Source organism: Cryptomeria japonica, chromosome 1, assembly GCF_030272615.1.
Source record: "Cryptomeria japonica chromosome 1, Sugi_1.0, whole genome shotgun sequence".
Lineage (NCBI taxonomy): Eukaryota > Viridiplantae > Streptophyta > Pinopsida > Cupressales > Cupressaceae > Cryptomeria > Cryptomeria japonica.
In genome coordinates, this window is record NC_081405.1 from 5,810,764 (window position 1) to 5,836,339 (window position 25,576).

General features: G+C 36.9%; 1 protein-coding gene across 1 annotated transcript; it reads left to right on the forward strand.

Annotated features, from left to right (window-relative positions):
- Positions 1-18,321: 18,321 nt before the first annotated feature.
- On the forward strand, positions 18,322-25,221 carry LOC131036627 (uncharacterized). The gene is made up of 3 exons (XM_057968554.2): positions 18,322-18,400; positions 24,587-24,648; positions 24,829-25,221. Exons 1-3 carry the CDS (start codon positions 18,322-18,324, stop codon positions 25,219-25,221), a joined length of 534 nt encoding a protein of 177 aa, XP_057824537.2.
- Positions 25,222-25,576: the final 355 nt, after the last annotated feature.

The following is a 25,576-nucleotide window of genomic DNA, read 5'->3' on the forward strand; positions in this document are numbered from 1 at the left end:
GGGAATGGGTGTGTCAATAGAAAATTTAGGGGGTGGAGAAAAAAGTCAAATAAAGCATGTGGACAAAGTAAATTCAGGATGAAAGAGAATGTTTTGCTAATGTACTAATAATCATTGAAATAGGTTAATTAAAAGTTTATTAAAAATTATTTATCGAGTAAATAGTCATTTGTTTGTATATTTATAAATTAAGAAAAAAGTTATTAATTAGAGAAATTGTACAGCATTATTAGCATCCATAGTACATGACTACTGAGTCAATTGTATTGGATCAATTCTGCATATTTTTTAGTAGTCCAATAGAGAATATGTATTAGATGTCACCTCAAAATGACCACTTTTTGACCCTTGCATGCATAATGAATCACTTCGCGTTCGTTGTAACTAACCAAAAGTTGAAACAATAGCTATAAGCTCTTAAGTCGCATACGAAGAAAACAAAAAAAAATTGTCAAAGTTTGATGTTTCGTTTAGGAGCTTAGGGTGTGAAAGTTATCTATAATGGCTATTGGCACCCTTTCCATATATTAAGCATTTCAATCTTTCATATGACCATGCACAAAAGAACTATATAGGAGCAGAAATTAAATGGAAAGCAAAATTGTTAATGGTTCAATTAAGATCTACTTCACACCAACTTAGGTGTGAAACCAAAAGGTGGACGATACCTAAAGAAGAGTGAGCAAATAGAATATGATGCTATTGTGAAGTGGGTGGAGACGTAATGGCACTACATCATGAAGTATCCAACCTATATGGATATTTGAGCCAACTACATCAAGATTTTAAATGTGGGCTCCTCAACTAACCTATTTGAAGAAGAAAAATAACAAAAAATTGTTGACTACTTAATCAAGATTCACAATAGAAGATCCAAGATCTAAAAGGAAAGGGAGATCAAATAGTCGTGGTATTTATAGTAGGTTTTTTTTGGGGTCTTTGGTACTTATTGGTGGTGTTAGTTACCCATGGATCTCATAGGCTATTTGGCCTTGTGGATATGATTAAAAACCTTCATTCATTCATTCTAATCATTCTTATGCCCATTCTTAATTCTTTTAGGATTTTCCACAAGCCAAAGTATTTAGTTGCATCTAAAAAATAAGCTCATGCAATTATAGAATAATCAGATGCATATAAAGATAGAAAATACAAAATACCATTCATTGTCATTTTGTAATGAAATACATGAAATATCAAGTCATGTCAACATCTATTTATCATTTAGAATATATAAAAATGTCCATTAGTATTTTGGGAAGTCATTCCAAGCGACAATTAATTAGATTAATATATTATACTTTTGACTAGTAACATGATAGAACAAACCCAACAAAGTTAATCTAAAAAAATAGTTAAACAAATTTACATTTCAAAAAATAGCCTTTGCATATGGCCTTTAATTGCTCAATAGTTCTATTGAACTTGACTTATAATGATCAAATAACATCTCAAAAGATTTGGCATTTAAACTAAGTCACCTCACCACACTATCATAAATTGATATATACATCACAAAGTTTTATTGAAGTAAAATCCATACTAAAAACTCCTAAATGTACGAGAAGAAACATAACCATCTCAAAAACTTATAGGACATTGTTGTACTATAAATTAGATTTCCTTTAAGTGCACCATTGGAATTATCTTAATTTTGGCTAGTGGTGGAAACAGTACAAATTTTAAAATAATCAATAACACCTACAACTACTTCAAATCAAGATTAATAATTTCAATCATTTTCTAATTTTAGGAGTAATCTATTATGGTTCCTCTTTTTCCCTTCTTCGAAGAGAATCTTATACAAGAACATATTGTTTTTCTTATACATGCTCATAGTTACTTTTAAATATAAGATGAACTTCTCAATTAAGTTGCAAATATATCAAGTACAAGACTTTAAAAAATTATAAAGTAATTAAATTCTAGGAAAATATTCTACCAACCCCATATATCAAGATTTGTTGAAAAAGTAAGTTAAGTTGTGTGGTCACATGAAGAGAACATGCAACAATTTTATGTAAAGGTTAATAGCTACACTTGTATTTTGTGAATGTGAAGTTGCTACAAGCTTTCAATACCCTACCACTAGTTGGAGCTAAGATTACTCTTCCTAAGCACTCACTACATGATTTTTTTTTAAATCTAATATTTGCAATTTTAAAATACAACACATTGCATAAAATTTATTTAAGATATCTATACTAATTATATATTCTAGTGTCATAAATTGTACTCCTTAATTATGAGTCCAATTTTACACTCTCCAAAGCATTTATTATGAGTGCAATTTACAACACTACAAAGAGATATCTTGCAACAAGTGTAAAGGGATCCTTTTCAAGGATACATAATTATCAAAAGGGGGAGGAAGAGATATTTGTCCAAAGATATCTACCTCCATAAAGAAAGGAGATTTTTGATAAAGATGGCATCTTTTCTCTAAAGGGAAAGGAAACGAACGATACACACCTTCCCTATTGCTAGGAAAGGGGGTTCTTGATGAAGAATTACACACTTTCTATCACCAAGGAGAGATCGTTTAAAATATATTCGCTTCCGAGCAAGGAAGAAGTCCTCGATTCTATGCAAGAAAGGCAAAACAACACAAAAGATGCAACTCAACAATGGAAAAGTGGATCCAAAGAAGGATGAATGTTTGAAAACTATTGTTGGCCCCTAGCATAGAGACAAGAATAAATAAGCTATTATATTGCTACCCAAGTATGATTGCACATGAAATTGTACTACCGTGAATGACAATGAGCCCTCAATAGGTAAGTTGATAATGTCACTATAGCATCATAAATTGTACTCCTTTAATTATGGAATCCAATTTCACTATGTCTCATTCCTTTATGCATTATGGGACCTTTTATTGCTTTCAATTAATATTTATTTCAATATTATGAGTCCTATTTCATTCTAATTCATCAATGCTTTATTAATTGGGCCCTTATTTTAAGTGTTCCCTTCATCTTAACCTATTATAAGCCTTACCCTATTTTCAAATTTCAAAACAACTTTTCGCCACTTAAACATTACAACTTTTCATATAAAATATAGTTCTAGAATCAAGATCCTATTATTTTGCAACCCTAAAAATTTTGGACTATTTTGTTGGGACACTAGCAATCAACAAGCAGTGCCTAACAATTGGCTAAAATTTCAAGAGGATAAAGAATCGGTCTTGCCATTTTGAGAACTATCCTCTACGCAAAAAAAACATTATTCTAAGTCCGCCAAAAGGTGATTTTACTTTGAAATCCCTATATAAGACATCACTCCTAATTCCTTTCATCATCTTATATTGTCTCATTTTTTCCTTCTAAGAGCAATTATTATCATTCAAGAGCAAATCTAAGTTCAAGGAGTAGCAAGCTACAACAAGGCATTTTCAATTACGTTTTCAATTATGATTTCATAATGGATTTTATGATGATTTATCATGTTATTGCATCAACACATGAAGGAATTGCCCTAAGAGCATTCCATCATCAATTGAAGGTAAACTCATTTCAATTGAGCATTCCCATTCAAGCATTTCAATTTAGACATTTATTTCTTAATCATCATTATTGTAGCTTGGTTGAGTCCCAACATGGTGTTTGACCAAGGTGAACCCCTATACAGCCCCAAACACTATTTTTCTCTTCTTGTGTATAGATCCATGTTTAGCTATGGGTTTTCAACAGAGAGAGAAAACTGAAAATCTCTCAGGACCCAGAGATAGAGAACCTCTCCAAATTTCATATAGAATCATCCAAAAAAGGGTGCCTAGTGTCTTTGTCCACTAAGATTAGGGTGCCTAGCATCCTTGTCCTCCTAATTTAGGCTTAGATTTGGCAGGAAGCAGGCACAAGGTCTCAGGATTTCAGATCCAATTTCAGTACTAAAAAATTCATCAATTGGATAGGGACACCTAACATCAGTATCCACCCAATTTTATCTTAGATTTCTATGAAAATTTCCTCTCTACATTCCCTTTCCATATCTATACATATTAGTTCATGTCCAGATCTATATTTGCTACTTTATGTTGTTCATTGTCAAATTTGCACCTACTAGCCCTAATTATTTACATTCAACTTATTCAATCAATTCATCTCATTCAATTCAAATCAATTCAACTAAGGAGAACAATCAAACAACACAGTGCCCAACACTCACCAATAGGTTTGAATTTGAGGCCTTGTTGATTGTTCCCTAATTATGTAATGTAATATAATGTAATGGGATTTGGCTTGATTCCTAGTTTGTATGTTAGATTAGTGAATCCTTATTTTCCTACATTACATTTTGGTGAACCCAACATGTCTTACACTTTCATATTTATGATTTTTAGTTTTAGATCTCATATTTGCACATGATTTTCATATTTAGATGTGTTCATTCATTACTTATATACTTGCATTGCTCAGTTCATGTACTTGCATTAGTTTATGTACTTGTATTGCCTAGTTAATCACAACATTGCTTCACTAATTGCATGTATTAGAAAGTAACCTTGATTTCATTACACTTTTTCTTTCATTACATTAGACATCATAGACAACAAAAATAAAAAGGACATTTTTAAATCTTTTCATGTTGCAAAAAATAAATTTGGGCTATTACCCCGAACCCCATTCCATGTCATCAATTTTGAGATGAAATGTCGGCCTTTGATTGACTTGTCTTTGAATCGTGATAGTTTTTTTAGATCAAACTATTATTATCAACACCTCTATTTGTAATGATATTTTGAGGCAAGAGGATGATTACACTAGAAACTTTATTATTTCTCTCTCTTCTAGGGATGGAGCATTGATGAACAATTATTGTCCCTCTCCCAAAATCGGTCCTACCCATGATGACATTTTGGTGCAAGAAAAGACTATCAAGACTTATTTCAATAATTTCCCTCCTAGGGATGAGGCTTTGAAGAATGATGTTGATCCTTCTCTTAAAAATTACCTCCCTCATAAGGATACTTTAGTGCAACAGGATGCTCTTATGCTACAAGGGTTTAATATAATTAACAATTCACTTTATGAAGCTTTCCCTTCTATTCAATCCTATTCGTGAAGAAGTGTTTATGGTTGAAAATCCTCTTTATCAAGTTTTAAATAATTCCAATGCTCTCTCCCCTAAAGATGAAACTTTAGTGGACAAAAAACCCAACCAAAATCAAGTCAATGGTCATTCACGTTTCTAGTTATGAGAAGCCTAAAATTGTTGCCTACCTTCATCAAGATGTCCCTCAACTTCAAAAAAAACTAGTGATTGTTGCTAAAGGTGGAGTAAATCATCAACTCAATTATCATGTAGTAGCTCACACATATAACAACAATCCTCCCCTACCTCATGTTGGTAAGGAGTATGATCGTGTTGATACAATTCATTATACTCTAGCTAAAATCTTCATTTGGGACTTGATTAAAACTTCGCCTGCATACCATGAAAATGCTCCAAGAACCCTTATAGAAGGTAGTTACCTCACCTCCTACTAGATCAAATGAGTTAGCAATTGTCTTTGATCGTATGCATAAAGAAAGGTGGAAATTGTGTTCCACCAACATGAGTTACCTTCATTGGAAATTCAAAATCAATGTGATTCCCTCATAATTATTGTCCTTGTTAATGGTAATTTTATAATATGTACTCTAGTTGATAATGGTCCAAGTCTTAATATGTGTATCAATGACTTGTTACATAAAACTAATGTGGAAACTTTTATTATTCAACCCAATTCTCTTTTTATTCATGGCTTTGATAATGTTGGTAACTGGTCATTACGTACAATTGCATTGCCTACCAAAATAGGACCTACAATTATACCCACACTTATCCATGTCATGCCAAATACTCTTACATACAACCTTCTTCTAGGTAGACCTTGGATTCATGTTATGCAATCAGTCCCTTCTACTCTTCATCACAATATCAACTTTATTTATGACAATGCGATGTATACCCTTGTTGGGTGAATATTTTGTCACCAGCGTACCAATGACAAAATATGTATTTCACACACAGCTACGTTAAGATAAAGTCTTTCCTCTCATCAAGGGGAGGTTCCCTAGAAGAATTTGGGTATTTCAACAACTCTGAAAACAAAATCCGGTGTTAAGTTTAGGGCATGTAATTCTCTTTTTTCAAAATTAATGCCTTCACTTGATGATATTTCCTACAACTAATAAAGCTTCTTTACAATGACTTTTAATATCTCAACAATCATGTAAGCTCAAATTCTTACGTGAGTGCAACTTACTTTAATCACCACGATTACAACTATAATCACAACTCGTAGCTCAAAATCTCCAAGATGTGATTAATTTTCCTAAAAACTAAGAGCAACTAATAGCAATAAAAAGCTTACTATGTAATCACTTAACTATTAGAAGATTTCCCAAATATGCAAATAACACAAGTCTACTTATCACAATTGGAAAGTTCTCTTACTCACATAAACAATATCACCAATAAGATTCAAGTATTTAGGAAATGATTATGAGAACTGAACATAAGAACAATTCAATCATAAACACAATCTTCGGCCCAACACAAAGTTTGGAAACTAGCGGAATGCTATCTTTATTTACTTGAATCATTTACAAAAATTTGGCATTTTCTTGTTTAGCATAATAAAAAATAAATATTTACAAATGAGGTCCTCGTTATATAGGAAAAGAAGTTGAGAAAAAGGTGGGCACGGTTGACTAATTCAATTACACAATCCCACTTGACTACAACTACTGCATAAAATAAAAATGCAACTACAAGAAAAATTGCAGTAAGAAAAGATGCAACTACATGAATTCTACTTAGTGTCAATGAGGACACTTCATTCTTCATTTTCTTCCCTCTGGATTTACTTGGAGAAAGATCAGTCATCTGCCAAAATCTGCAATATTTTCATCACGAAAATCGTCATTCACCATTAGATCACCAACTTCAAAGATCTAGAATGATGCCTGAAAGATCAAAATTACCCTTAGACAAAAAGACAAAAAAATCATCAGATCAGGTTTTAAAACCCGACCTGCAACAAGGGAAGACCTGCAGGTCAGGAAAAATTCCCCGACCTGCCAATAAACAGACCTGCAAGTTGGCAAAAATTTCCCGACCTACACATAGGCAGACATGTAGGTCAGGAAATATTTCCTGACCTACATTACTTTGCAAACCAAAATTGTGCTTTGGGTTTTAAAACCCAATGTGCAGGAAAACACAAGAAACATTGCATTTCGGGTTTTAAAACCTGAAGTGCAATCAAAAGATTAAATAAAAGATTAAGGCAAAAACATGAAAACAAAAACTGACCAAAACAAAGATGCAAACTGACATGACTTATGAGATAAGTCGATCGACCTTGGAGGATGTGGGCTATGAAATGAACAAATTTCATAGGGGTTGTCCCACGATTCAGACTAGTTGAAATCAGTGACAATAGCAGGCTCTGACTAGGGAACTTCCTTTGATTGTTGGAACGATTGAAGGGAGTAGAATCCAAAACTCTAAGTGCCTTAGTATCCATTAGGTTACAGAGTCAAGCAATAAAGACATAGACGACGAGAAGGATGCAAAGACTAAATATAAGAAGCAAACTTGTGCAACTGCACTTATTGAAAAAAAAAATACTAACCTAACCTAAACTAACTGACCAAGGAAACCCCCCTAAATGAAACCATTCACAGACTCACCAAAGTAGCTACCTTTCTTTAGTAGCTTGCAGTTCCTTGCCTGATCATAAGCAGCCACAACCAATAAAAGCATGAATAATTGTATCATAGCTTGATGCACTACTCCTTGAAAAAGATGAACAAATTCTCTTGCCTCCTCAAATAAATCACACATACTATTTCTCCAAATTGGATCAATGAATTTGGACTACCCTTGCTCAACCATAGATGCATCCTTTATCCCTTCCTCCATTGTATCTTCATGCTCAGGTTCAAGTGTGACTTTTGAGGAATTATTGGCTTCCAACCAAGTTAGATGTCTTACAGGACATCCTCTTGAAAGGACAAAAACATAACTCCTCTTATTGATTACATCTTTATCATCTCCTTCTTCAACCATAACCTCATGTTGAATAGAATGGGTTTCCTCATGTGATTTAGGTGAAAACATGGTTGCATAGCTTGCTTCCTCATGTTGTTCACAAGCTTCAAATTTGGGAGAATTGTCAACAAAACTCCTCTATTATGCTTGTGAAAAGGTCTTCTTCAAGTTCCTTGTTAGATTCTTCATGCATGATATGTTCAAGTTCACGACCTTGAAATATAGATATAGTCTTCTTATTTTGTTCAACTTGACTGATACTTCATGCATGTCCATCTTTTCACATCTCATGATGTGATTGTCCTTCTTTACCAACACCTTGGAAAAGTGGCCTTCAACCTCTTGTTGTGTATTGTCCATGGTATCTGGCATGGTCTTTTCTTTTTGTTCTACATCTTTCTGGTACTGCATAAACCAGATATGAGAGTCGCCAGCTATGTCTGCTTCCTCCTCTTGGAAGAGATTAACAAGATCACTTTGTTTAGATTCAGAGTTCTCCACTACTGCATTTGTTGGTGGTGCCTCAAGTACAAGCTTTTCTGGTGATGAAGGAATCTTGTCTTGATTTTTTGCTACATAATTAGGAGCAATATTTGGATATGGCCTCCTTGGAATGTCTTCATAAGGAGAAGAGAATGCACCTTGAGCTATTTGCTTTTTGAGGGCAAGCAGCTCATTGGCCAACCTCTGCACCATGTTATCTATTCTCTTGGTAGACCATGATCCCAAAGAAGAATTTTCCTTGAACCCATTTGGTTCTATCTTTATCTTACCAGCAAGGATAAGATCATCTTCAACTGATGTGGCCAACTATTGTGCAAAAATGAAATCTATAGGAGCATTTCATCGTAAAATAAAACTCACCTCTGACAATTGTGCATTTATAAAGAAACATTTTAAGTTTCTAGCAGTAGGTTGTGAAGCAACCTGAATGCGGTTATACAACTTATTGAATTTAGCAACAAATTCCCGCATCTAGGCTCTTGCGATTCCTTCTTCATTTGAGTCAACTGTGCCAAGAGCGCATGCTCATCTTCAATAGGTTTGAATATTGCCTCCAACCTTGTTTTGAGAGTAGCCCAATTGGTGATACAATTATTAGGAAGATGATAGAACCAATTAGTAGTTGCGCCTTGCAAAGTTTCAATAAATAGCCTTACAAAAACATCTTCATGCTCTACCCCGAGAACACCACATGCAAAATAAAAAGCAGCAATATGTTCATCGGGATGTTGAGAACCATCGCCCAAAAATAGGAAAATTCTTTCTGGAACCTCAAGGAAGTTCATGTAGAGGTGGCATTAGGCTCAATGAACCAAATGCCATACCCCAAGGACCTTGGGCAACCATCCTTGGTGGATTATATGGGGGAATTACAAAACATCTTACGGTTGGGATAACCGCAACTTGAAAACTTGGTGCCTCGCTTGGAATAGGAGACCATTGTGCAGTAAGAGGAAAACTCCTTGTTCACTGCAGAGGAGATTTTGTTCGTGGAGGAATCACAAATGGAAAATTATGTTGCTGCAAAAACTCAAAGATAGGATCAAGAATTCTTGTTGCTCATTGTCCACGAGTGTAACTTCAATCAGCCAGGTTAGTACTTTGAGAAATCAACAATATAGACATTACAATGGAAGAACACATTGCAACCCAAAAGAGAAAATATCAATTGCGCGTCGCTTCCCAGCAGAGTCGCCAAAAAACAGTTGGGTGAATATTTTGTCACCAGCATACCAATGACAAAATATGTATTTCACACACAGCTATGTTAAGATAAAGTCTTTCCTCTCATCAAAGGGAGGTTTCCTAGAAGAATTTGGGTATTTCAACAACTTTGAAAACAAAATCCGGTGTTAAGTTTAGGGCATGTAATTCTCTTTTTTCAGAATTAATGTATCTCCCTTCACTTGATGATATTTCTTACAACTAACAAAACTAACAACTAATAGAACTTCTTTACAATGATTTTTAATATCTCAACAATCATGTAAGCTCAAAGTCTTACATGAGTGCAACTTACTTTAATCACCACAATTACAACTATAATCACAACTCGTAGCTCAAAGTCTCCAAGATGTGATTAATTTTCCTAAAAACTAAGAGCAACTAATAGCAATACAAAGCTTACTATGTAATCACTTAACTATCAGAAGATTTCCCAAATATGCAAATAGTACAAAGTCTACTTATCACAATTGGAAAGTTGTCTTACTCACATAAACAATATCACCAATAAGATTCAAGTATTTAGGAAATGATTATGAGAACTGAACATAAGAACAATTCAATCATAAACACAATCTTTAGCCCAACACAAAGTTTGGAAACTAGCGGATTGCTATCTTTATTTCCTTGAATCAATCTTTACATCAAAAAGCTCAAAGTCTTTGTTGAGGCAAAAAAATGGCAGTCTTGTTTAGCATACTAAAAGATAAATATTTACAAATGAGGTCCTCGTTATATAGGAAAAGAAGTTGATAAAAAGGTGGGCACAGTTGACTAATTCAACTGCACAGTCCCACTTGACTACAACTACTGCATAAATTAAAAATCTAACTGCAAGAAAAATTGCAGTAAGAAAAGATGCAACTACATGAATTCTACTTAGTGTCAATGAGGACACTTTATTCTTCATTTTATTCCCTCTGGATTTACTTGGAGAAAGATCAGTCATCCACCAAAATCTGCAACATTTTCATCATGAAAATCAACATTCACCATCAAATCGCCATCTTCAAAGATCTAGAATGATGCCTGAAAGATCAAAATTACCCTTAGACAAAAAGACAAAAAAATCAACAGATCGAGTTTTAAAACCCGATCTGCACTTGGATAGGTCAAGGTCGGGTTTTAAAACCTGATCTGCAGTTGGACAAAACCTAGGTTGCGGGTTGGGTTTTAAAACCCGGCCTGCAACTGGGGAAGACCTACAGGTCGGAAAAAATTTCCCGACCTGCCAATAGACAAACCTGCAGGTTGGCAAAAATTTCTCGACCTGCACATAGGCAGACCTGTAGGTCAGGAAATTTTTCCCGACCTACATTACTTTGCAAACCAAAACCATACTTTGGGTTTTAAAACCCAATGTGCAGGAAAACACAAGAAACACTGCATTATGGGTTTTAATACCCGAAGTGCAGTCAAAAGATGAAATAAAAGATTAAGGCAAAAACATGAAAACAAAAAATGACAAAAATGAAGATGCAAACTAACATGACTTACAAGATAAGTTGACCAACCTTGGAGGATGTGGGCTATGAAACGTACAAATTTCGTAGGGGTTGTCCCACTATTCAGACTTGTTGAAATCGATGACAACAACCCTGTGGGTCATAAGAATTTACAAGCACAATCTCAATCTTCTTCATTTTCTTTAATTATTTCTCCAATACAAACAAATGCACTATCTTCTACTAAAGATGCTCCTTCACCAAAGAAGTACTATTGGAGGATGATTGGGGGTCATTAGACTTCACATCCTCGTTTTGTGGTGAATATAATGTTTCTGGATCTAAGACTAGAACCTCAAAGGAGCCTAGTGTGTCATTTGTTCAAGCTTCTTCTAAATCCATTCCAACTTCTTATACTAACACATGCATGTATGTCAATTTGAGATCTTTAAACTTCAATCCAATTCAACCTAAGAGTGAACCCTCTCCTCCTAACATTTCAAAACCCACCAAAGCTCCTACCGTTGATTTGGAAAAACATTATGGAGTTGGTGTCAAAATCCTTTCTAAACATGGATACATTGGACATGGTTTAGGATGTGTGCAACAAAGTCTTGAGGCTCATGAGAAATCTACATCACACTAAAAGGAAGTTTTAGGTTTCCAACCTCCTTTTTCAACATCCCCTCCCCCATGGTCTAATGCATCCATGAGTTCTTCTCCCAATTTTTAAATATAACAAGAGAGTATTGTGTCCAATCTTATTCAAGCCAATTTGATCACCCTTCTTTGGCCCAAACAAAGAAGTAAACATAGACAAGATCTTGAGAATTATTATTTTTTAATGTATCATCAAGTCCATGGTTATTCCACTAATGAATGTCAAGCTTTGCATACTAAAATTCAACAATTCGTTGATTCTGGTATCATTCAAGTAACAGGTGACAATGAAAGGCATCTTTGTCACCACTATTCTAAACAACATTTATGACCTATTATGTTTCTCTTCACCATGTGACATCATGGTGGTACAATTTCAAGTGCAATCATACTCAATGAGAAAAATAATAGCCTATTTATTCTTGTCTCTACACTTGGGGAGCAAGAATGGTTTTTTAATCATTCCTTCTTTTTAAGGATTCACTTTTCCTTAGTTGAGTTGCATTATTTATAACTTGATGTCCTTTCTTGCATAGAATTGTCTTTCATGTGAGTACATGTATGTTCCTTGATAATGACCTCTTCCTTGAAAAAATATCTTTTATAAATGATCTCTCCTTAGTGATAGAAAGTGTGCAATCATTTTTTCCTAGCAATAGGGAAGGTGTGTATTCTCAATATCCTTCCATTTTCAAAGATATCATCTTTGTCAAAGATGTCCTCCCATTTTAGAGGTAGATATATTTTTTAAAAGAATCTCTTCCTCCTTTGATGATCATGCATCCCTCAAATAGATCCCTTTACACTTGTTGTCAGATATCTCTTTTACACTTATCTCTTCCTTTCTTAAAGAAATGAAGCCTATACGAGGATCTTTCTTCCTAGCTTGGAAATGCATGTCTTTTTGCTTAAAAGGACATCTCCTTGGTGGTAAAGGAGTTTTATCCTTGTTGAATTTTCTTTCAACCTCAAGATATCAACATAGGACTATGTTGACATCTTAAGGGGGGCATATATGCGGCCTCCTTGTTTCTTATTTTGTAGTTGCATTTATAGATTCTCTTACGATTAACACATTTTTTGTTTGGATTATCCTTGTTCAATTTTGTAGGATTTTCTTACAAACAATAGGTTTTCTTTGGTTATCCTTGTCAACTATCATTTGTATTATACAAGTTTTTACATTCTAAAAAACAGACCTAACATCTTAGACGATATGTTTCCTTATTTAAACCAAACAGTTTTCATTTGATCTATCATTTGTCTTATACAGGTTGTTGCATTCTTGAAACCAAACCTAAATGTCTTAGACATGATACTTCATTCCTGAAACCAAACACACATATATACATGTATACATATATGTATATATATGTATGTGTGTGTGTGCACATACATGTATGTATGTATGTATAGATATACATATATGTATGTATGTATACATACATACATATATATATATATATGTACACACACGTATATGTATATATCATATATGTATGTATGTATATACATACATATATGATATATACATATACATACATATACATATATACATACATATATGTATACATATATACATATATGTATACATATATGATATATGTATATGCACACACACATATATATGTATATGTATTGCATTTAAAGAAGCCAAAAACAAAAGAACAGAGATTTTTTTATTTTTTATTTTTTTGTCATTTTTCTCATAAAAATGGATTTAAACAATTTTTTGTTACAAAAAAATGTGGATATGGGGCCTTCACAAAGCTCGGAGGAAAGCCCACTAAAAACCTTTTCTACGCTATTTTTTTTTATCTCACTTTACAACGTAATAAGTAAATTACCTTTACCACACTATTCCTATTTGATACAAAATGAAAAAAAGAAGAAATTCTTTTTTTGCTATATATGTATACATATATGTATATATGTATATATACATACTGATGCACTACAAAAAGGATGTTAGGAACACACAAAAAAGACAAATGTTAGTGTTAGTAGTACCAATCATAAACAAAATACAAAGGAAACTACAATCCTAAGCATGCATATCAAGAGAGATATCAAACATATCATGGAAACCATACAAAAATGGAGAAAAGACACAAAACACTCCCAAATCCTTGCCAACATGCTCATAGTTGCTCCTCCCTTGTTCCTCTCCTCTCCAAGTTCCACATGAGTGTAGCCCTTAGCTTTTTGCACTACTATGGAACTTTTATGGAGATTCAAGATTATGAAAATGATTAAATTATGCAAATACAAGCTAAATATGAGAAAGCCTAATTAAATCTATGTTAATTTTATCCAAAATAACAAAGAAAAGTGTTCCTAGATGCTCTCTTAAATTTGGTATAAGTTGGATGCATACAAGATTTCTAGATCTGGATATGAAAGAAATGGGTTCTATTTATAGGAAAAATAGAGAGATGGATGGTTGAGATTGAGTAATCTCAACAAGGGTCAGGATTGATGGGTTTATGATCCACGTGAGGGCTTTCAACCCAATCCCAGGATGACAAATGTCAACATGAGATCACTTGAGAGGGGAGGGAAGCAGCATTAAATGCTTGAAATGACATGAAGGTTATCTTGGGAGGTAAAGTTAGGCTTGAGTTGAACGAATAGAGTCATTATCCTAATGAGTAATGCCTTTATCCAATGGATAAACTCTTGTGCAAGAGTTAGTGGGGATAACCATGGTCAAAGCAATGAATGATTGAAGAGACCCATGAGTTAAATGGAGGTTGAGTTAGAAGGAAAGTCTCTAACCATGTGGGTGAGTTGAGTTAACCATTAATGGTTATGTAAGAGCCATAAATGGTCTTGTAAGAACCATTAATGGTTTGGAAGACTTTAGGGGTTAACTTATTGGAGACTTAAAACATTAAATGTTTTTCAAAGACTTTGAAGGCTTTGAGAAGTGACTTCAAGTTGCTTAGGAATGTGACAATAATTAGAAGGGTGATTAGGCTAATTAGGAATGGTTTAGAAGAATCTAGAATGGGTTTAAAATGCAAGTGGGTTTGGTGGGTGAGGGAAAATAGGATTTTAATTAAAATAAAATTACTTTATTTCAAAAAAATAGGTGCAACTTGCATTTGTAGGAGAATACAAGTGGGGGGGTAGTTTGGGGATTTAAATAAATGTTTTATTATTTATTTAAAAGAGGAAAGGGGGTTAAATTAACTAAATGTGCTTTATTCATTTAATTGATTTTGAGTGTGGCTTAATGAATTAATTTGAATAATTTATTTAATTAATAGGAGAAGAGGTTGAGGATGAAATTAATTAAATATTAATTTAATTAACTAATTATTGAGGGTTAAATAATCAAATAAATAGTAAATATTCATTTAATTAAGTGGACAGATTTGTGTGACTACACTTGCCCCTCTTTGAGATTGTGCGGTTTATTGCATCGTTTCAAAGAAAGAAAAATATGTGTGAAGAAATATGCTCCATAAATGTTAATTTAATGGGTGGTATGCCTCCTCGAGAGATGGACTGAAAAATTTCAAAAAATTGGGCGATCTCTCGAAAAAGAACAAGAAGTGGAGGGGAGGTAGAATAGAAGAAATGAGCAATAATGGTGAAAGAATGGGATAAAACGAGGGTAAAACAGAGAAATGAGAAGCGTTGGAAGTTCACAGGGACCACAGTGGTGAGCGGGGTCAATTAGGGTTAGGGCTGGAGGGTATATATAGGGGGGAGGGGTAAAAATAGGCTCATTTGCACCTATCTCCCTAGCAGTTTGGAGCTCTGATAGTGACTTTTGGCGAAGGAGTGAGCAACTATCATCATGCTTGTGCCTATAGAAGATCACCAGCTAGAGCAGATCCGTCGATTCCAGCGGCCATAGGACTACGAACCAGCGATACACAAATTTTAAATTTTGTGTTTTGTGCATTTTTGGCATGTTTTTTCAAGCGTTAAAGTCCAATCAAGACAATAACGCTAAAACTGTGTTTTAGCGTTTTTGTCGCCTAAATAGTGCTATTGTGTCGCATTGGCGCTATTGTATAGTAGTTGTAGTGCTTTTGGTAGGTTTAGTGCGTCTATTGCATAGTAATAGCGCTAGTGTAGTATTAGCGTTTTTGGGTGTTTGTTGTAGCGCTATTGTTATTGAATAGCGCTATTATGTAGTTGTTTTAGCACGTTAGGCTTTTTAGCGCTTTTGTGCACAAATTGTAGCGCTATTATGATAAAATGCCCCAATGTTAGAGAACATAGCCTGATGCCTCGGTTGATTGTGTGATTGGTTGTTTTGGTGAATCATAGCAGCCCCATTGAGACTAGGTCATTGTGATAAATGTTTGTTGTAGTCTAGGATTGCCATAGTCGATTACCTGTTGAGACCAGAAGATACTTGATCAAAGTATCTGTTGATAGTCTAGGTTGAAAAATTAAGAAAGTTTGTAGCAAAACAACTGATGTTGGTTGATGTGTGTAGGAGGACCTGCCCGTTTTATAGATGTGGGAGCGACATCCTGCCACACAGTAGTTGCGAGAGCAGTTGACGGAGGCAGAGATAGATTGTGTTGCTGCGACTGGTTTGTATGATATGATGTATCTTCCCGTGATTCAGACGAATCGTGGACTGCTGACAGCACTGGCCGAGCGGTGGCATAGCGAGACATGTACCTTCCACCTGGTGATGGGAGAGATGATGGTGACACTAGAGGATGTGTGGAGGATACTGCATATCTCGATCAAAGGGGAGCTGGTGACCTATGATTGAGGACTAGGGACGACGACGGTGCAGAGGATATTTGTTGATGATGTTTATATTGAGGATGGCTCTGTAGCCTGGGAGGACATAGAAGCACTGTATGAGCCTTTACCAACATTTTTATTAAGGATCGTTGGAGGTTTGCTTTGCCTCGATTGACGTTCACATGGACTGGTCATTGGTTGGGGCTAGTGATTGAGCAAATGATGACTAAGGGGACTCGCTATGCCTGGGGACCATGTGTGCTAGCACATATTTACAGGGAGCTACACGAGGCGGTGTACCGAGAGACGAGATCACTAGGAGTAGGGATCATATTGCTACACATCTGGGCGTGGGAGCACTTACCAGTCACAAGGCCAGTCTACTTAAGATTTAGGGCGATAGATCAGCCCTATGTTTATATGTATAGAGGGATGATGAGCCAGCCCCATTTGGGGAAGTTGGAGTTTTGGCGACGAGCATTGGATGACCTAGATACAATGATATGGAGGTCGTGTATCGAGTGTGAGCCTTGGGAGGATGATGCAGAGGTGCTACCATAAGTATTTATGACATGCTTTTTGATTGGTCGCACATCCTACCTTGTAGAGAGACAGGTGCCAGGGAGAGTGATGAGGCAGTTTGGACGGAGGCAGGGATTGGCGAGGGGGTCAAGAGAGTATGCATGGGCAATACGAGAGAGATTTTAGTGGGGACCAGTGTTTTCGTATGATTAGGCCCTAGCAGAGTTTCAGACCTTACAGGCGAGACCATGGCATATGAGGCCTGAGATTGTGGATGCAGGGGTGACAAAGGAGTACACACAGTATCGTACCGCGCATTCGATTCCACAGATTTCAGATCCGGTCGAGCCCATACCACCTTTTGAGGATGAGAGGAGATGGCGATGAAGGAGGAGAGGAGGCAGGGGTGGGGGAGGAGATGATGATGGTGGAGGAGGAGGAGATGGAGGTGGTAGAGGAGTATTTTGGTGGAGTAGGAGGAGGTGGTGGAGGGGGCAGAGGTGGATTTGGGGGTGGAGGTGGATTTGGAGGTGGAGGTGGTGGAGGAGGACGATTATAGAGGAGAGGTAGAGGAGGAGCTGGGGGAGGAGAGGATCCTATGGAGATGGGAGAGGGAGGTAGGGATGTTGGTGGGGGTGCAAAGCCTATGGAGATGGGAGAGGGAGCCACAGGTGGAGGAGAGGATCCTATGGAGATGGGAGAGGGAGGTAGGGATGTTGGTGGGGGTGCAAAGCCTATGGAGATGGGAGAGGGAGCCACAGGTGGAGGAGAGGATCCTATGGAGATGGGCGGGGGAGCTATAGGTGGAGGAGAGGAAGACCTGCGAGAGTATATGATATTACACTTACAGACTCGACTGACAGCGGTCGAGGCACGGCTGGAGGATAGGGATGCAAAGATTGCAACTATGGATGTCCAGCTATTTGCACGGGAGTCTGAGCTAACTGTAGTGATGCGAGAGAGAGATGATCTGGTGGACGGGTTGAGGGAATTGTAGGATAGAGGATGAGTTGTAGCGAGAGCACAGGGTCTGACTAGGGAGGTGCCGAGGGAGATGTGGCGGGCTTAGGAGGAGATAGATTACTGGCGAGGATTATATGAGCAGATGGTATCGAGTAGTCAGCGAGCACTGAGCTATTCCCAGATGCGGTGAGTGAGAGCAAAGCAGTCTCAGAGGGTTCAAAGCAGTGGTGGTGTTATGGGTCCTCCTCGACGAGATGGTGAGGGTGGAGCAGGGGGTAGTGGTGGTGCAGGGGGTGATGGTGGTGCAACATCTGGTCAGAGTGCCATTTGAGAGATTTTATATACTTGTTACATTTGTTATTTTGGACTGTGACTTGGATGGCTCTTGGTAGCCGATATATTTTGTGACATCATTGTACTCTAATACATGTATGTTTTTGTGATGCTATAAATGAGAAGATCCCATGTTTTGCGATGATATGATATGCATATGTATGATGACATGTATGTTTGTATGCAGGATGATGATTTATGAGTTATGCTTAGATTCATGCTATGGATGATTTACTTTCGATATGTACATGGACGACTTTATGATTTCTATATGCATGTTATGGATGATTTTGCTAATCATGTGGATGCAGGTAGAAGATGGATGATGTTTTGTGTAATGATATAAATGTGATGCAATGATGATGATGATGATGTATGCTAAATGATGAGATGATATAAATGATATTTTGTGATGCATAATACTTGCTTATGTTGATGATATGATTTGAGTAAATGATGCATGTTTTTAAGATGAATCTTAAGTGCATCTAAGTGGATCAAATGTTTATGCAAATGTTTATGTATGCAACTAGATGAATGCACTTAAATGGATGAACAAATGTTATGTATGAATTCCTTTAACTAGGGTGTATCTAAATGATGTGATGTTGTAAGATGTATCTAAAATGAATCTAAATGACTAAAATGATTCAAAATATAACTAAGTGATAAATGAGATGAAAATGATAATGCAAATAAATGCAACTAATGTGATAATGAATAACTGCACCTTAATGCAATTAAAGGATAATGAATGCATCTTAGGAATCGAGATGAAACTAAGTGGGTAAAAATGCACCTACGAAATGAATTCTAAATGAACTTAAAGGATAATGAAAGGAATGCATATTTAATGTTTTTTAAAATGAATGAATAAATGTTCTTGATAACAAATGCACTTAAATGAAATGCAAGTAAATGACAACAAATGTACATGATGTGCTAAATGCCCTAATGTGATGAATAAATCAATGCACTTAAATGAATATCTAAATGAATCGAAGTGTAACTAAACGATAATGAACTGAATGCAGTTGATGTAACCAACATGATAATGTCATGCCTTCATGATATATGAATGCAAGGTGTTGAGAATTTGCAGATGTGGAATGCAAACGTGAGATGATGTATCAGAGGACTCTATCATGATTTTGCACCCAAGACAAATTATATTAGGTTCTTTCTCATATAAGCCTGAATTACTTGCATGCAAACAACTGATATGAACAATGAATGAGCAAATGGATGGGTGATATGCAACATAATGCAATATATATAGATGAGATGGAATGACAATCCATAGAGTATTCATAGTTCTTTATTTTCCTCATCAAGCATGGTAGTATCATTCTTGGCTGAGGTAGCAAGAACCAAGTTTGAGCATTTCACCTGTAAGTGAGCATTATAAATAAGCAAAAAGTGACCCTCCATTATGGTTCATGCGCAAATGGTCAAGGTATACGCTGTAGTTAGTAAGCCATAGTGATCCATGACTATATTTTTGCATATGATCACGTAGCTTAGTGAAATTCCCACGTAGACACCAATAGTGCATGCCCCAAAATGTCATTGGAACAAATCCGTAGAGAACAAACAAAGAAAAAGATATCAGGAGCCATCCCGACTATTCTAATCACTTGTGGATATCCTGGAGTAGCGTACGAACCTAATATGAATAAATAAATAAATAACAAACAGACCAAGTACTTATCAGCTTAAACAAAATTTTCTTGTCAAAGAAAATGTTACCATGTCTTGTCTGTGAGGAAGGATGCATCCTTGTGAAGACAATTGTGTGTAGATTTTTCGATTGGTTGGTTGATTTGATAAGTGATCATCGGTTGAGTAGCTCAAAATGTTTGTTTGGTGTCTATTACGATGTGTATGTACAAGGAATAATATGCATTGCCATGTTTTTGATTAATTTTTTTGATGTTTTATCATGTTTTTTGATTTTGTGAGTGTTTTTAAATGTTTTTGGTATTATTTCCAACCAATTTTGAATAAGGAACTCAATGAATCACAAGTAATGTAGAATCCACTTCCATCAATAGGTTAAGAGAATTTTCCCCAATTAGATGTTGCTATGAAAGCGGGATGCAGGACACATGAAGTAATAACCTTGATTGCAGATCAATAACAAGCCATGGTTTGAATAACGGATGGATGGATGTAATGGATGTGATCGCAACAAGTCTGAAAGAAGATGGAGCCATAATTTTATGAATGGTGATTGTTTACTAGGTTTTCACCACCATGCTTACCCCAGGTGCCACCGAAGTGGTTTTCACCATTTGGATGCATGATCTTTCTTTACTATTTTCTTGAATTTTTTGTATTTTCTTCAAGACATTTTCTAAATGTTTTTGGTATTTTCTGATATAGTGTGGAGCCTAATGCTCTGTGCAACTTTTGTATGAAACCTTTTGAGATGCATGCTTTTGATCGGATCGGCTAGCGGTTCCCCTTCTAAAGTGGCCAACTAATATGCCCCAGACCCAAATACAACAGTGATAACATATGGACCCAGCCAGTTGGATTCAAACTTGCCTTGATGTTCTCTGTTTGGTTGGTTGCGAGGATTCTCCCTGAGAACAAGATCACCTACCTCAAACTCAAATGTACGAGGTTTAACCCGATGATTATAGCTTCTTCTCATGCGCTGTTGATAGGCTTTTAGATGGTTGTATGCAGCTTGTCGCCTTTCATCAAGTAGTTCCAAGTCCTGAAGATGGGAGACCCGGTATGCTTCATCATCTATCAAATTGTGCAAAGAGACCCGTAGAGATTGTATTTCAACCTCAATAGGTAGGATGGATTCTGCTCCATAGACTAGTGAGTAGGGAGTTGCATCTGTAGGGGTTAGAATGCTAGTGTGATACACCCATAGTGCGGGATTTAATTGAATGTGCCAATCATGACCAGCATCATTGGTCGTCTTCTCGAAGATCTGTAATATGTTCTTATTTGATGCTTCGGCCTGACCATTGCCTTGTGGGTAATAGGGAGTGGAAAAATAGTGTTGGATGTGAAACTTCTCACAAAGCTCACAGACATCCTGATTTTTTAAAGGAAGCCTGTTATCTGTGATGATGGACATGGGTACACCATACCGACAGATGATGTAATTAAGGATGAATGAGGTGATTTTCTTGTCAGTGACTTGGGTAAGTGGAACAACTTCGATCTACTTTGTGAAGTATTCGGTGGCGATAATGATAAATTTATGGTTGTTGGATGAAGATTGATGAATTTTACCCACAAGGTCAAGTCCCCATTGACAAAAGGGCCATGGTATTATGATTTATTGCAATTCCTGTGCCAATGCATGTATCAAATCTCCGTGAACTTGGCACTTCTTTCATTTTCTGACAAAATAGTAGGAGTCTTTTTCCATGGATGACCAATAGTATCCAACGTGCATGATCTTCTTTGCTAGCAAAGGACCACTTGAGTGAGCCCCACAAATTCCTTCATGTACCTCTTCCAAGGCATTTGTTATCTCATCTTGTTTCAGACATCGAAGGAGAGTACCATCAAGACTTCACTTGTATAGGGTTTCAGCAATGATGGTGTATTGTGCGTTTTGGCGGATGAAAGTTTTTCGTTGGCTATTGGATTGGTTAGGAGGAAGTGTGTGATCGCGGAGGTAAGTAAAGAACTCACCATACCATGGGGATTTAGAACCGACAAGGCAACATATCATTTCAATTTCGGGGATATCATATGCGGGGATCCAAAGCTATTCTACCAAGAATTCGTAGCGTGTTGAATTTTGCGGAAGATCCAAGAGAGATGCAATTGTATCCATTGCGTCGGTAGCTCAATTCTGATCTCTAGGTACTTGCTCAAATGTGATACTTGTAAATGATTCTTTGTAACTATCCACCATTCTTTTATACAGCACGAGCTTATCATCCTTAGTTTGATACTCCTCGGTGGCTTGTCAGATGACTAGCTGAGATTCTCCATATACCTGTAGCTCTTTGAGATGCCATTGTATAGCCAATCCGAGTCTTGTGATTAAGGCCTCATATTCTGCTATATTATTGGTGCATGGGAAAGTGAGCCTATATGACTTTGGGATGTTGTCACCTTGAGGTGTGATGAAAAGAATGTCTGCCCCTGAGCCATGTCTGGTATATGAGCCATCAAAATAGAGCTTCCAAGGTTGTGTAGTTGTGATCATGAAGATCTTTTCATCTGGAAAGTTGGAAACAAGAGGATGGTCACCTGCGAGGGGTGCATCGGCCAACTGATCTGCAATAGCTTGCCCCTTGATAGCCTTGCGGTCCACATACTCTATATCAAATTCACTCAAGATCATAAGCCATTTGGCCAAGTGGCCTGTTAATGTTGCTTTGCTAAGTAGGTATTTAAGTGGATCAATTTTGGCGATGAGTTGTACCTTGTTTGTTAACATGTAGTGCCTCGATTTGGTGGCTGCCAAGATAATTGCTAGGAAAGCTCGCTCAATAGGTGTGTAATTGAGTTCATAGCCTACCAATGTGCGAGAGATATAATATACAACACATTCTTTTCCTTCTACATTATGATGTGACAACAGTACTCCTAATGTCGTATTTGTAGCTGAAATATATAGCAATAGAGGCCTACTTGGATCTGATGGGATCAACAATGGTGTATTCATGAGGTAGTCTTTAAGCATTTGGAATGCTTGCTGGCACTTTGTATCCCATTGAAAGCGGATATTTTTGTGTAATTGATGCGTGAAGGGATGACACTTATCAGCCAATTGGGCAATGAATCTCCGAATTGATTGTAGCTGCCCTTGTAGTGTCCTTAACTGACTGATGTTCTTGGGAGGTGGCATGTCCATGATTGCTTTGACTTTCGCCAGATCTACTTCAATGCCTTTTCTTGAGATAATGTATCCTAGGATCTTTGCCGATGTTACTCCAAAGACACACTTCTTTGGATTAAGACGTACATGATATTTCTCTAATCTGTCAAAGATTTGACCCAGTATTTCCAGATGTCCTTCTCTTGTTAGGGATTTAGCGAGTAAATCATCGACATAATATTCTATTAAGGTGTGTATCATGTCATGGAAGATGGTAGTCATAGCTCTTTGATACGTTTCCCCTACATTTTTCATACCAAATGGCATCACATTCCAACAGTAGGTTCCCCATGGGCACGTGAAAGCAGTTTTGTGTTGATCCTCTAGAGCAATCTTAATTTGGTTGTACCCTGAAAAGCCATCCATAAGAGAAAGCATTGCATGACCCGCTGTTAGATCGACAATCATGTCGATGTTTGGTAAGGGAAAGTCATCTTTAGGGCATGCCTTATTCAAATTTCTAAAGTCTATACAGATACAAATGCCCCATTAGGCTTGCTAACAGGTACAATTTTGGAGATCCAATCTGCATAATCGATTGGTCGATGAAACCAACATCTAAGAGCTTTTTGAGTTTTGCCTCGACAAGAACAACAATCTGTGGGTGCATCTTTCTGAGCTTTTGTTTTACCGGTTTAGCTCCTTTTACCACGGTGCGGTGATGCATGACCAAATCAGGATCTAAGCCAGGCATGTCTGCATAAGACCATGCGAAGTTGATTTGACGCTTCTGGAAGAATTCCACAAATTTTGGTTCTTCATCTAGAGTTAATAGAGATTCCACATGTATTTGGTGAGGAGTCTCAAGGGTCCCCACATTGAACTCTTTTGTTTCTTCGATTAGGATCATCGATATCTCCTGATTTGTACTAGAGGGGAGAATGTCAAACCTTTCATCCTCAAGCATCTCAGAGAGGTTTTCACCTTTGGATATGCTCTTTATTTTCTTTTTTGGGATCAACAAGTGTCATAGTGTGGTTTTCACTAGAAGATCCATGTTTAATTGTGATGTTTTTGCAGCTGAAAGGTTTGGCATCTACCCCAAAGTACGTTGCGCTATTAAGTTCGATGGCAAAGCCAGCTTTATGATCCTCTCTTGGTATGTGATCCCGTATTTCTAAAAAGTCGATGAGCGCCTCATCATTTTGGAAGTGATCAAGACATGGGGGATTTGGCTGGTTCCAGTCGATGAGTTCAGGGTGCATGATGGGCATGACCTCATCGATTAAGTTGAGTTCAGAGGAGGTGTCAGTGAGGATTAATATAGATGAGTGAAGTTTGTCAATGGTACTTTCCTTGTCAGGTTATGGTGTTGGATTTGATGTAGGACCTGTGGAAGGTGCTTCTTGCTCACGAACCCAAAAGGTTTTGATCCATGCCTCTCCATAAACTAGGATATCTTTACAAGGTGGTGGAGGCGATGTGTCTTCCTTGTCTGAAGTATTTAGATTCACTGAATCAAATTCCCACTCATGTGAGTCTGTCTCTGAATCACTCTCTAACATCCGATTACTATACCAGGCTGGGATGTCTTTTGAATTGAAGAGTGTATTGGTTACGGGTTTGTGCTCTTTTGGAGATGGGATTGTTGGGGCTGCCGACAGGATTATCGGTGTTGTTGGTACAGTTAGTGCTAGTGTTGTTACGGATGGGATTATCAGTGTTGTTGATGCTGCTACTGGGATTATTGGTGGTGTTGGTACAGTTGGTGCTACTGTTGTTACGGATGGGATTATCAGTGTTGTTGATATTACTGTTGGGATTATTGGTGTTGTTGGTACAATTGGTGCTACTACTGTTACAGATGGGATTAGTGGTGTCGTGGATGTTGTTGATGGCTTTGATGCTACTAAGGGGATTATCAGTTCTGTTGGTGCAGTGGGTTTTGTTGGTGCCATAGAGATAATCAAGGATGGCCTTCTTGGAGTAACTGGTTGATACATGGGTTTGCTGGGCTTACCTTTGAATCTGAGCTTAGGAAGAGATTCCTTTTGAAAACCTACTCTAGTTTTATCTTTGGGTTTCAACTCAGGTTGTAAGGGCTCGTGTCATCCTTGTTTGCAATATCCCAAAGCACTCTGGCCATCATAGCCCATTCTTTGCATGATAGTGAGGCCTTTGCCATATTTATCAGTGGGAAGCTTAGCCTATGGGATTTTTGTGTTGATAGGGTCTTTGTAGATCCATTCTGCCAGGTCCTCGTCTCTGGTTTCCTCTTCCTGACTTTTACTAGGGATGAACTACGCCAAAGTGCATGCTTGCTTAGCAAGTGGTGGTTGAAGCAACTTTTGAG

Bases quoted from the DNA above. Each gene is read 5' to 3' on its own strand.
- LOC131036627 (XM_057968554.2), top strand. From the start codon at position 18,322: ATGGGTCCTCCTCGACGAGATGGTGAGGGTGGAGCAGGGGGTAGTGGT. The intron at 18,401-24,586 runs GTCAGAGTGCCA...TTTCCTTGTCAG, and splicing joins TGATGGTGGTGCAACATCTG to GTTATGGTGTTGGATTTGAT. The intron at 24,649-24,828 runs GTTTTGATCCAT...TTTGAATTGAAG, and splicing joins CTTGCTCACGAACCCAAAAG to AGTGTATTGGTTACGGGTTT.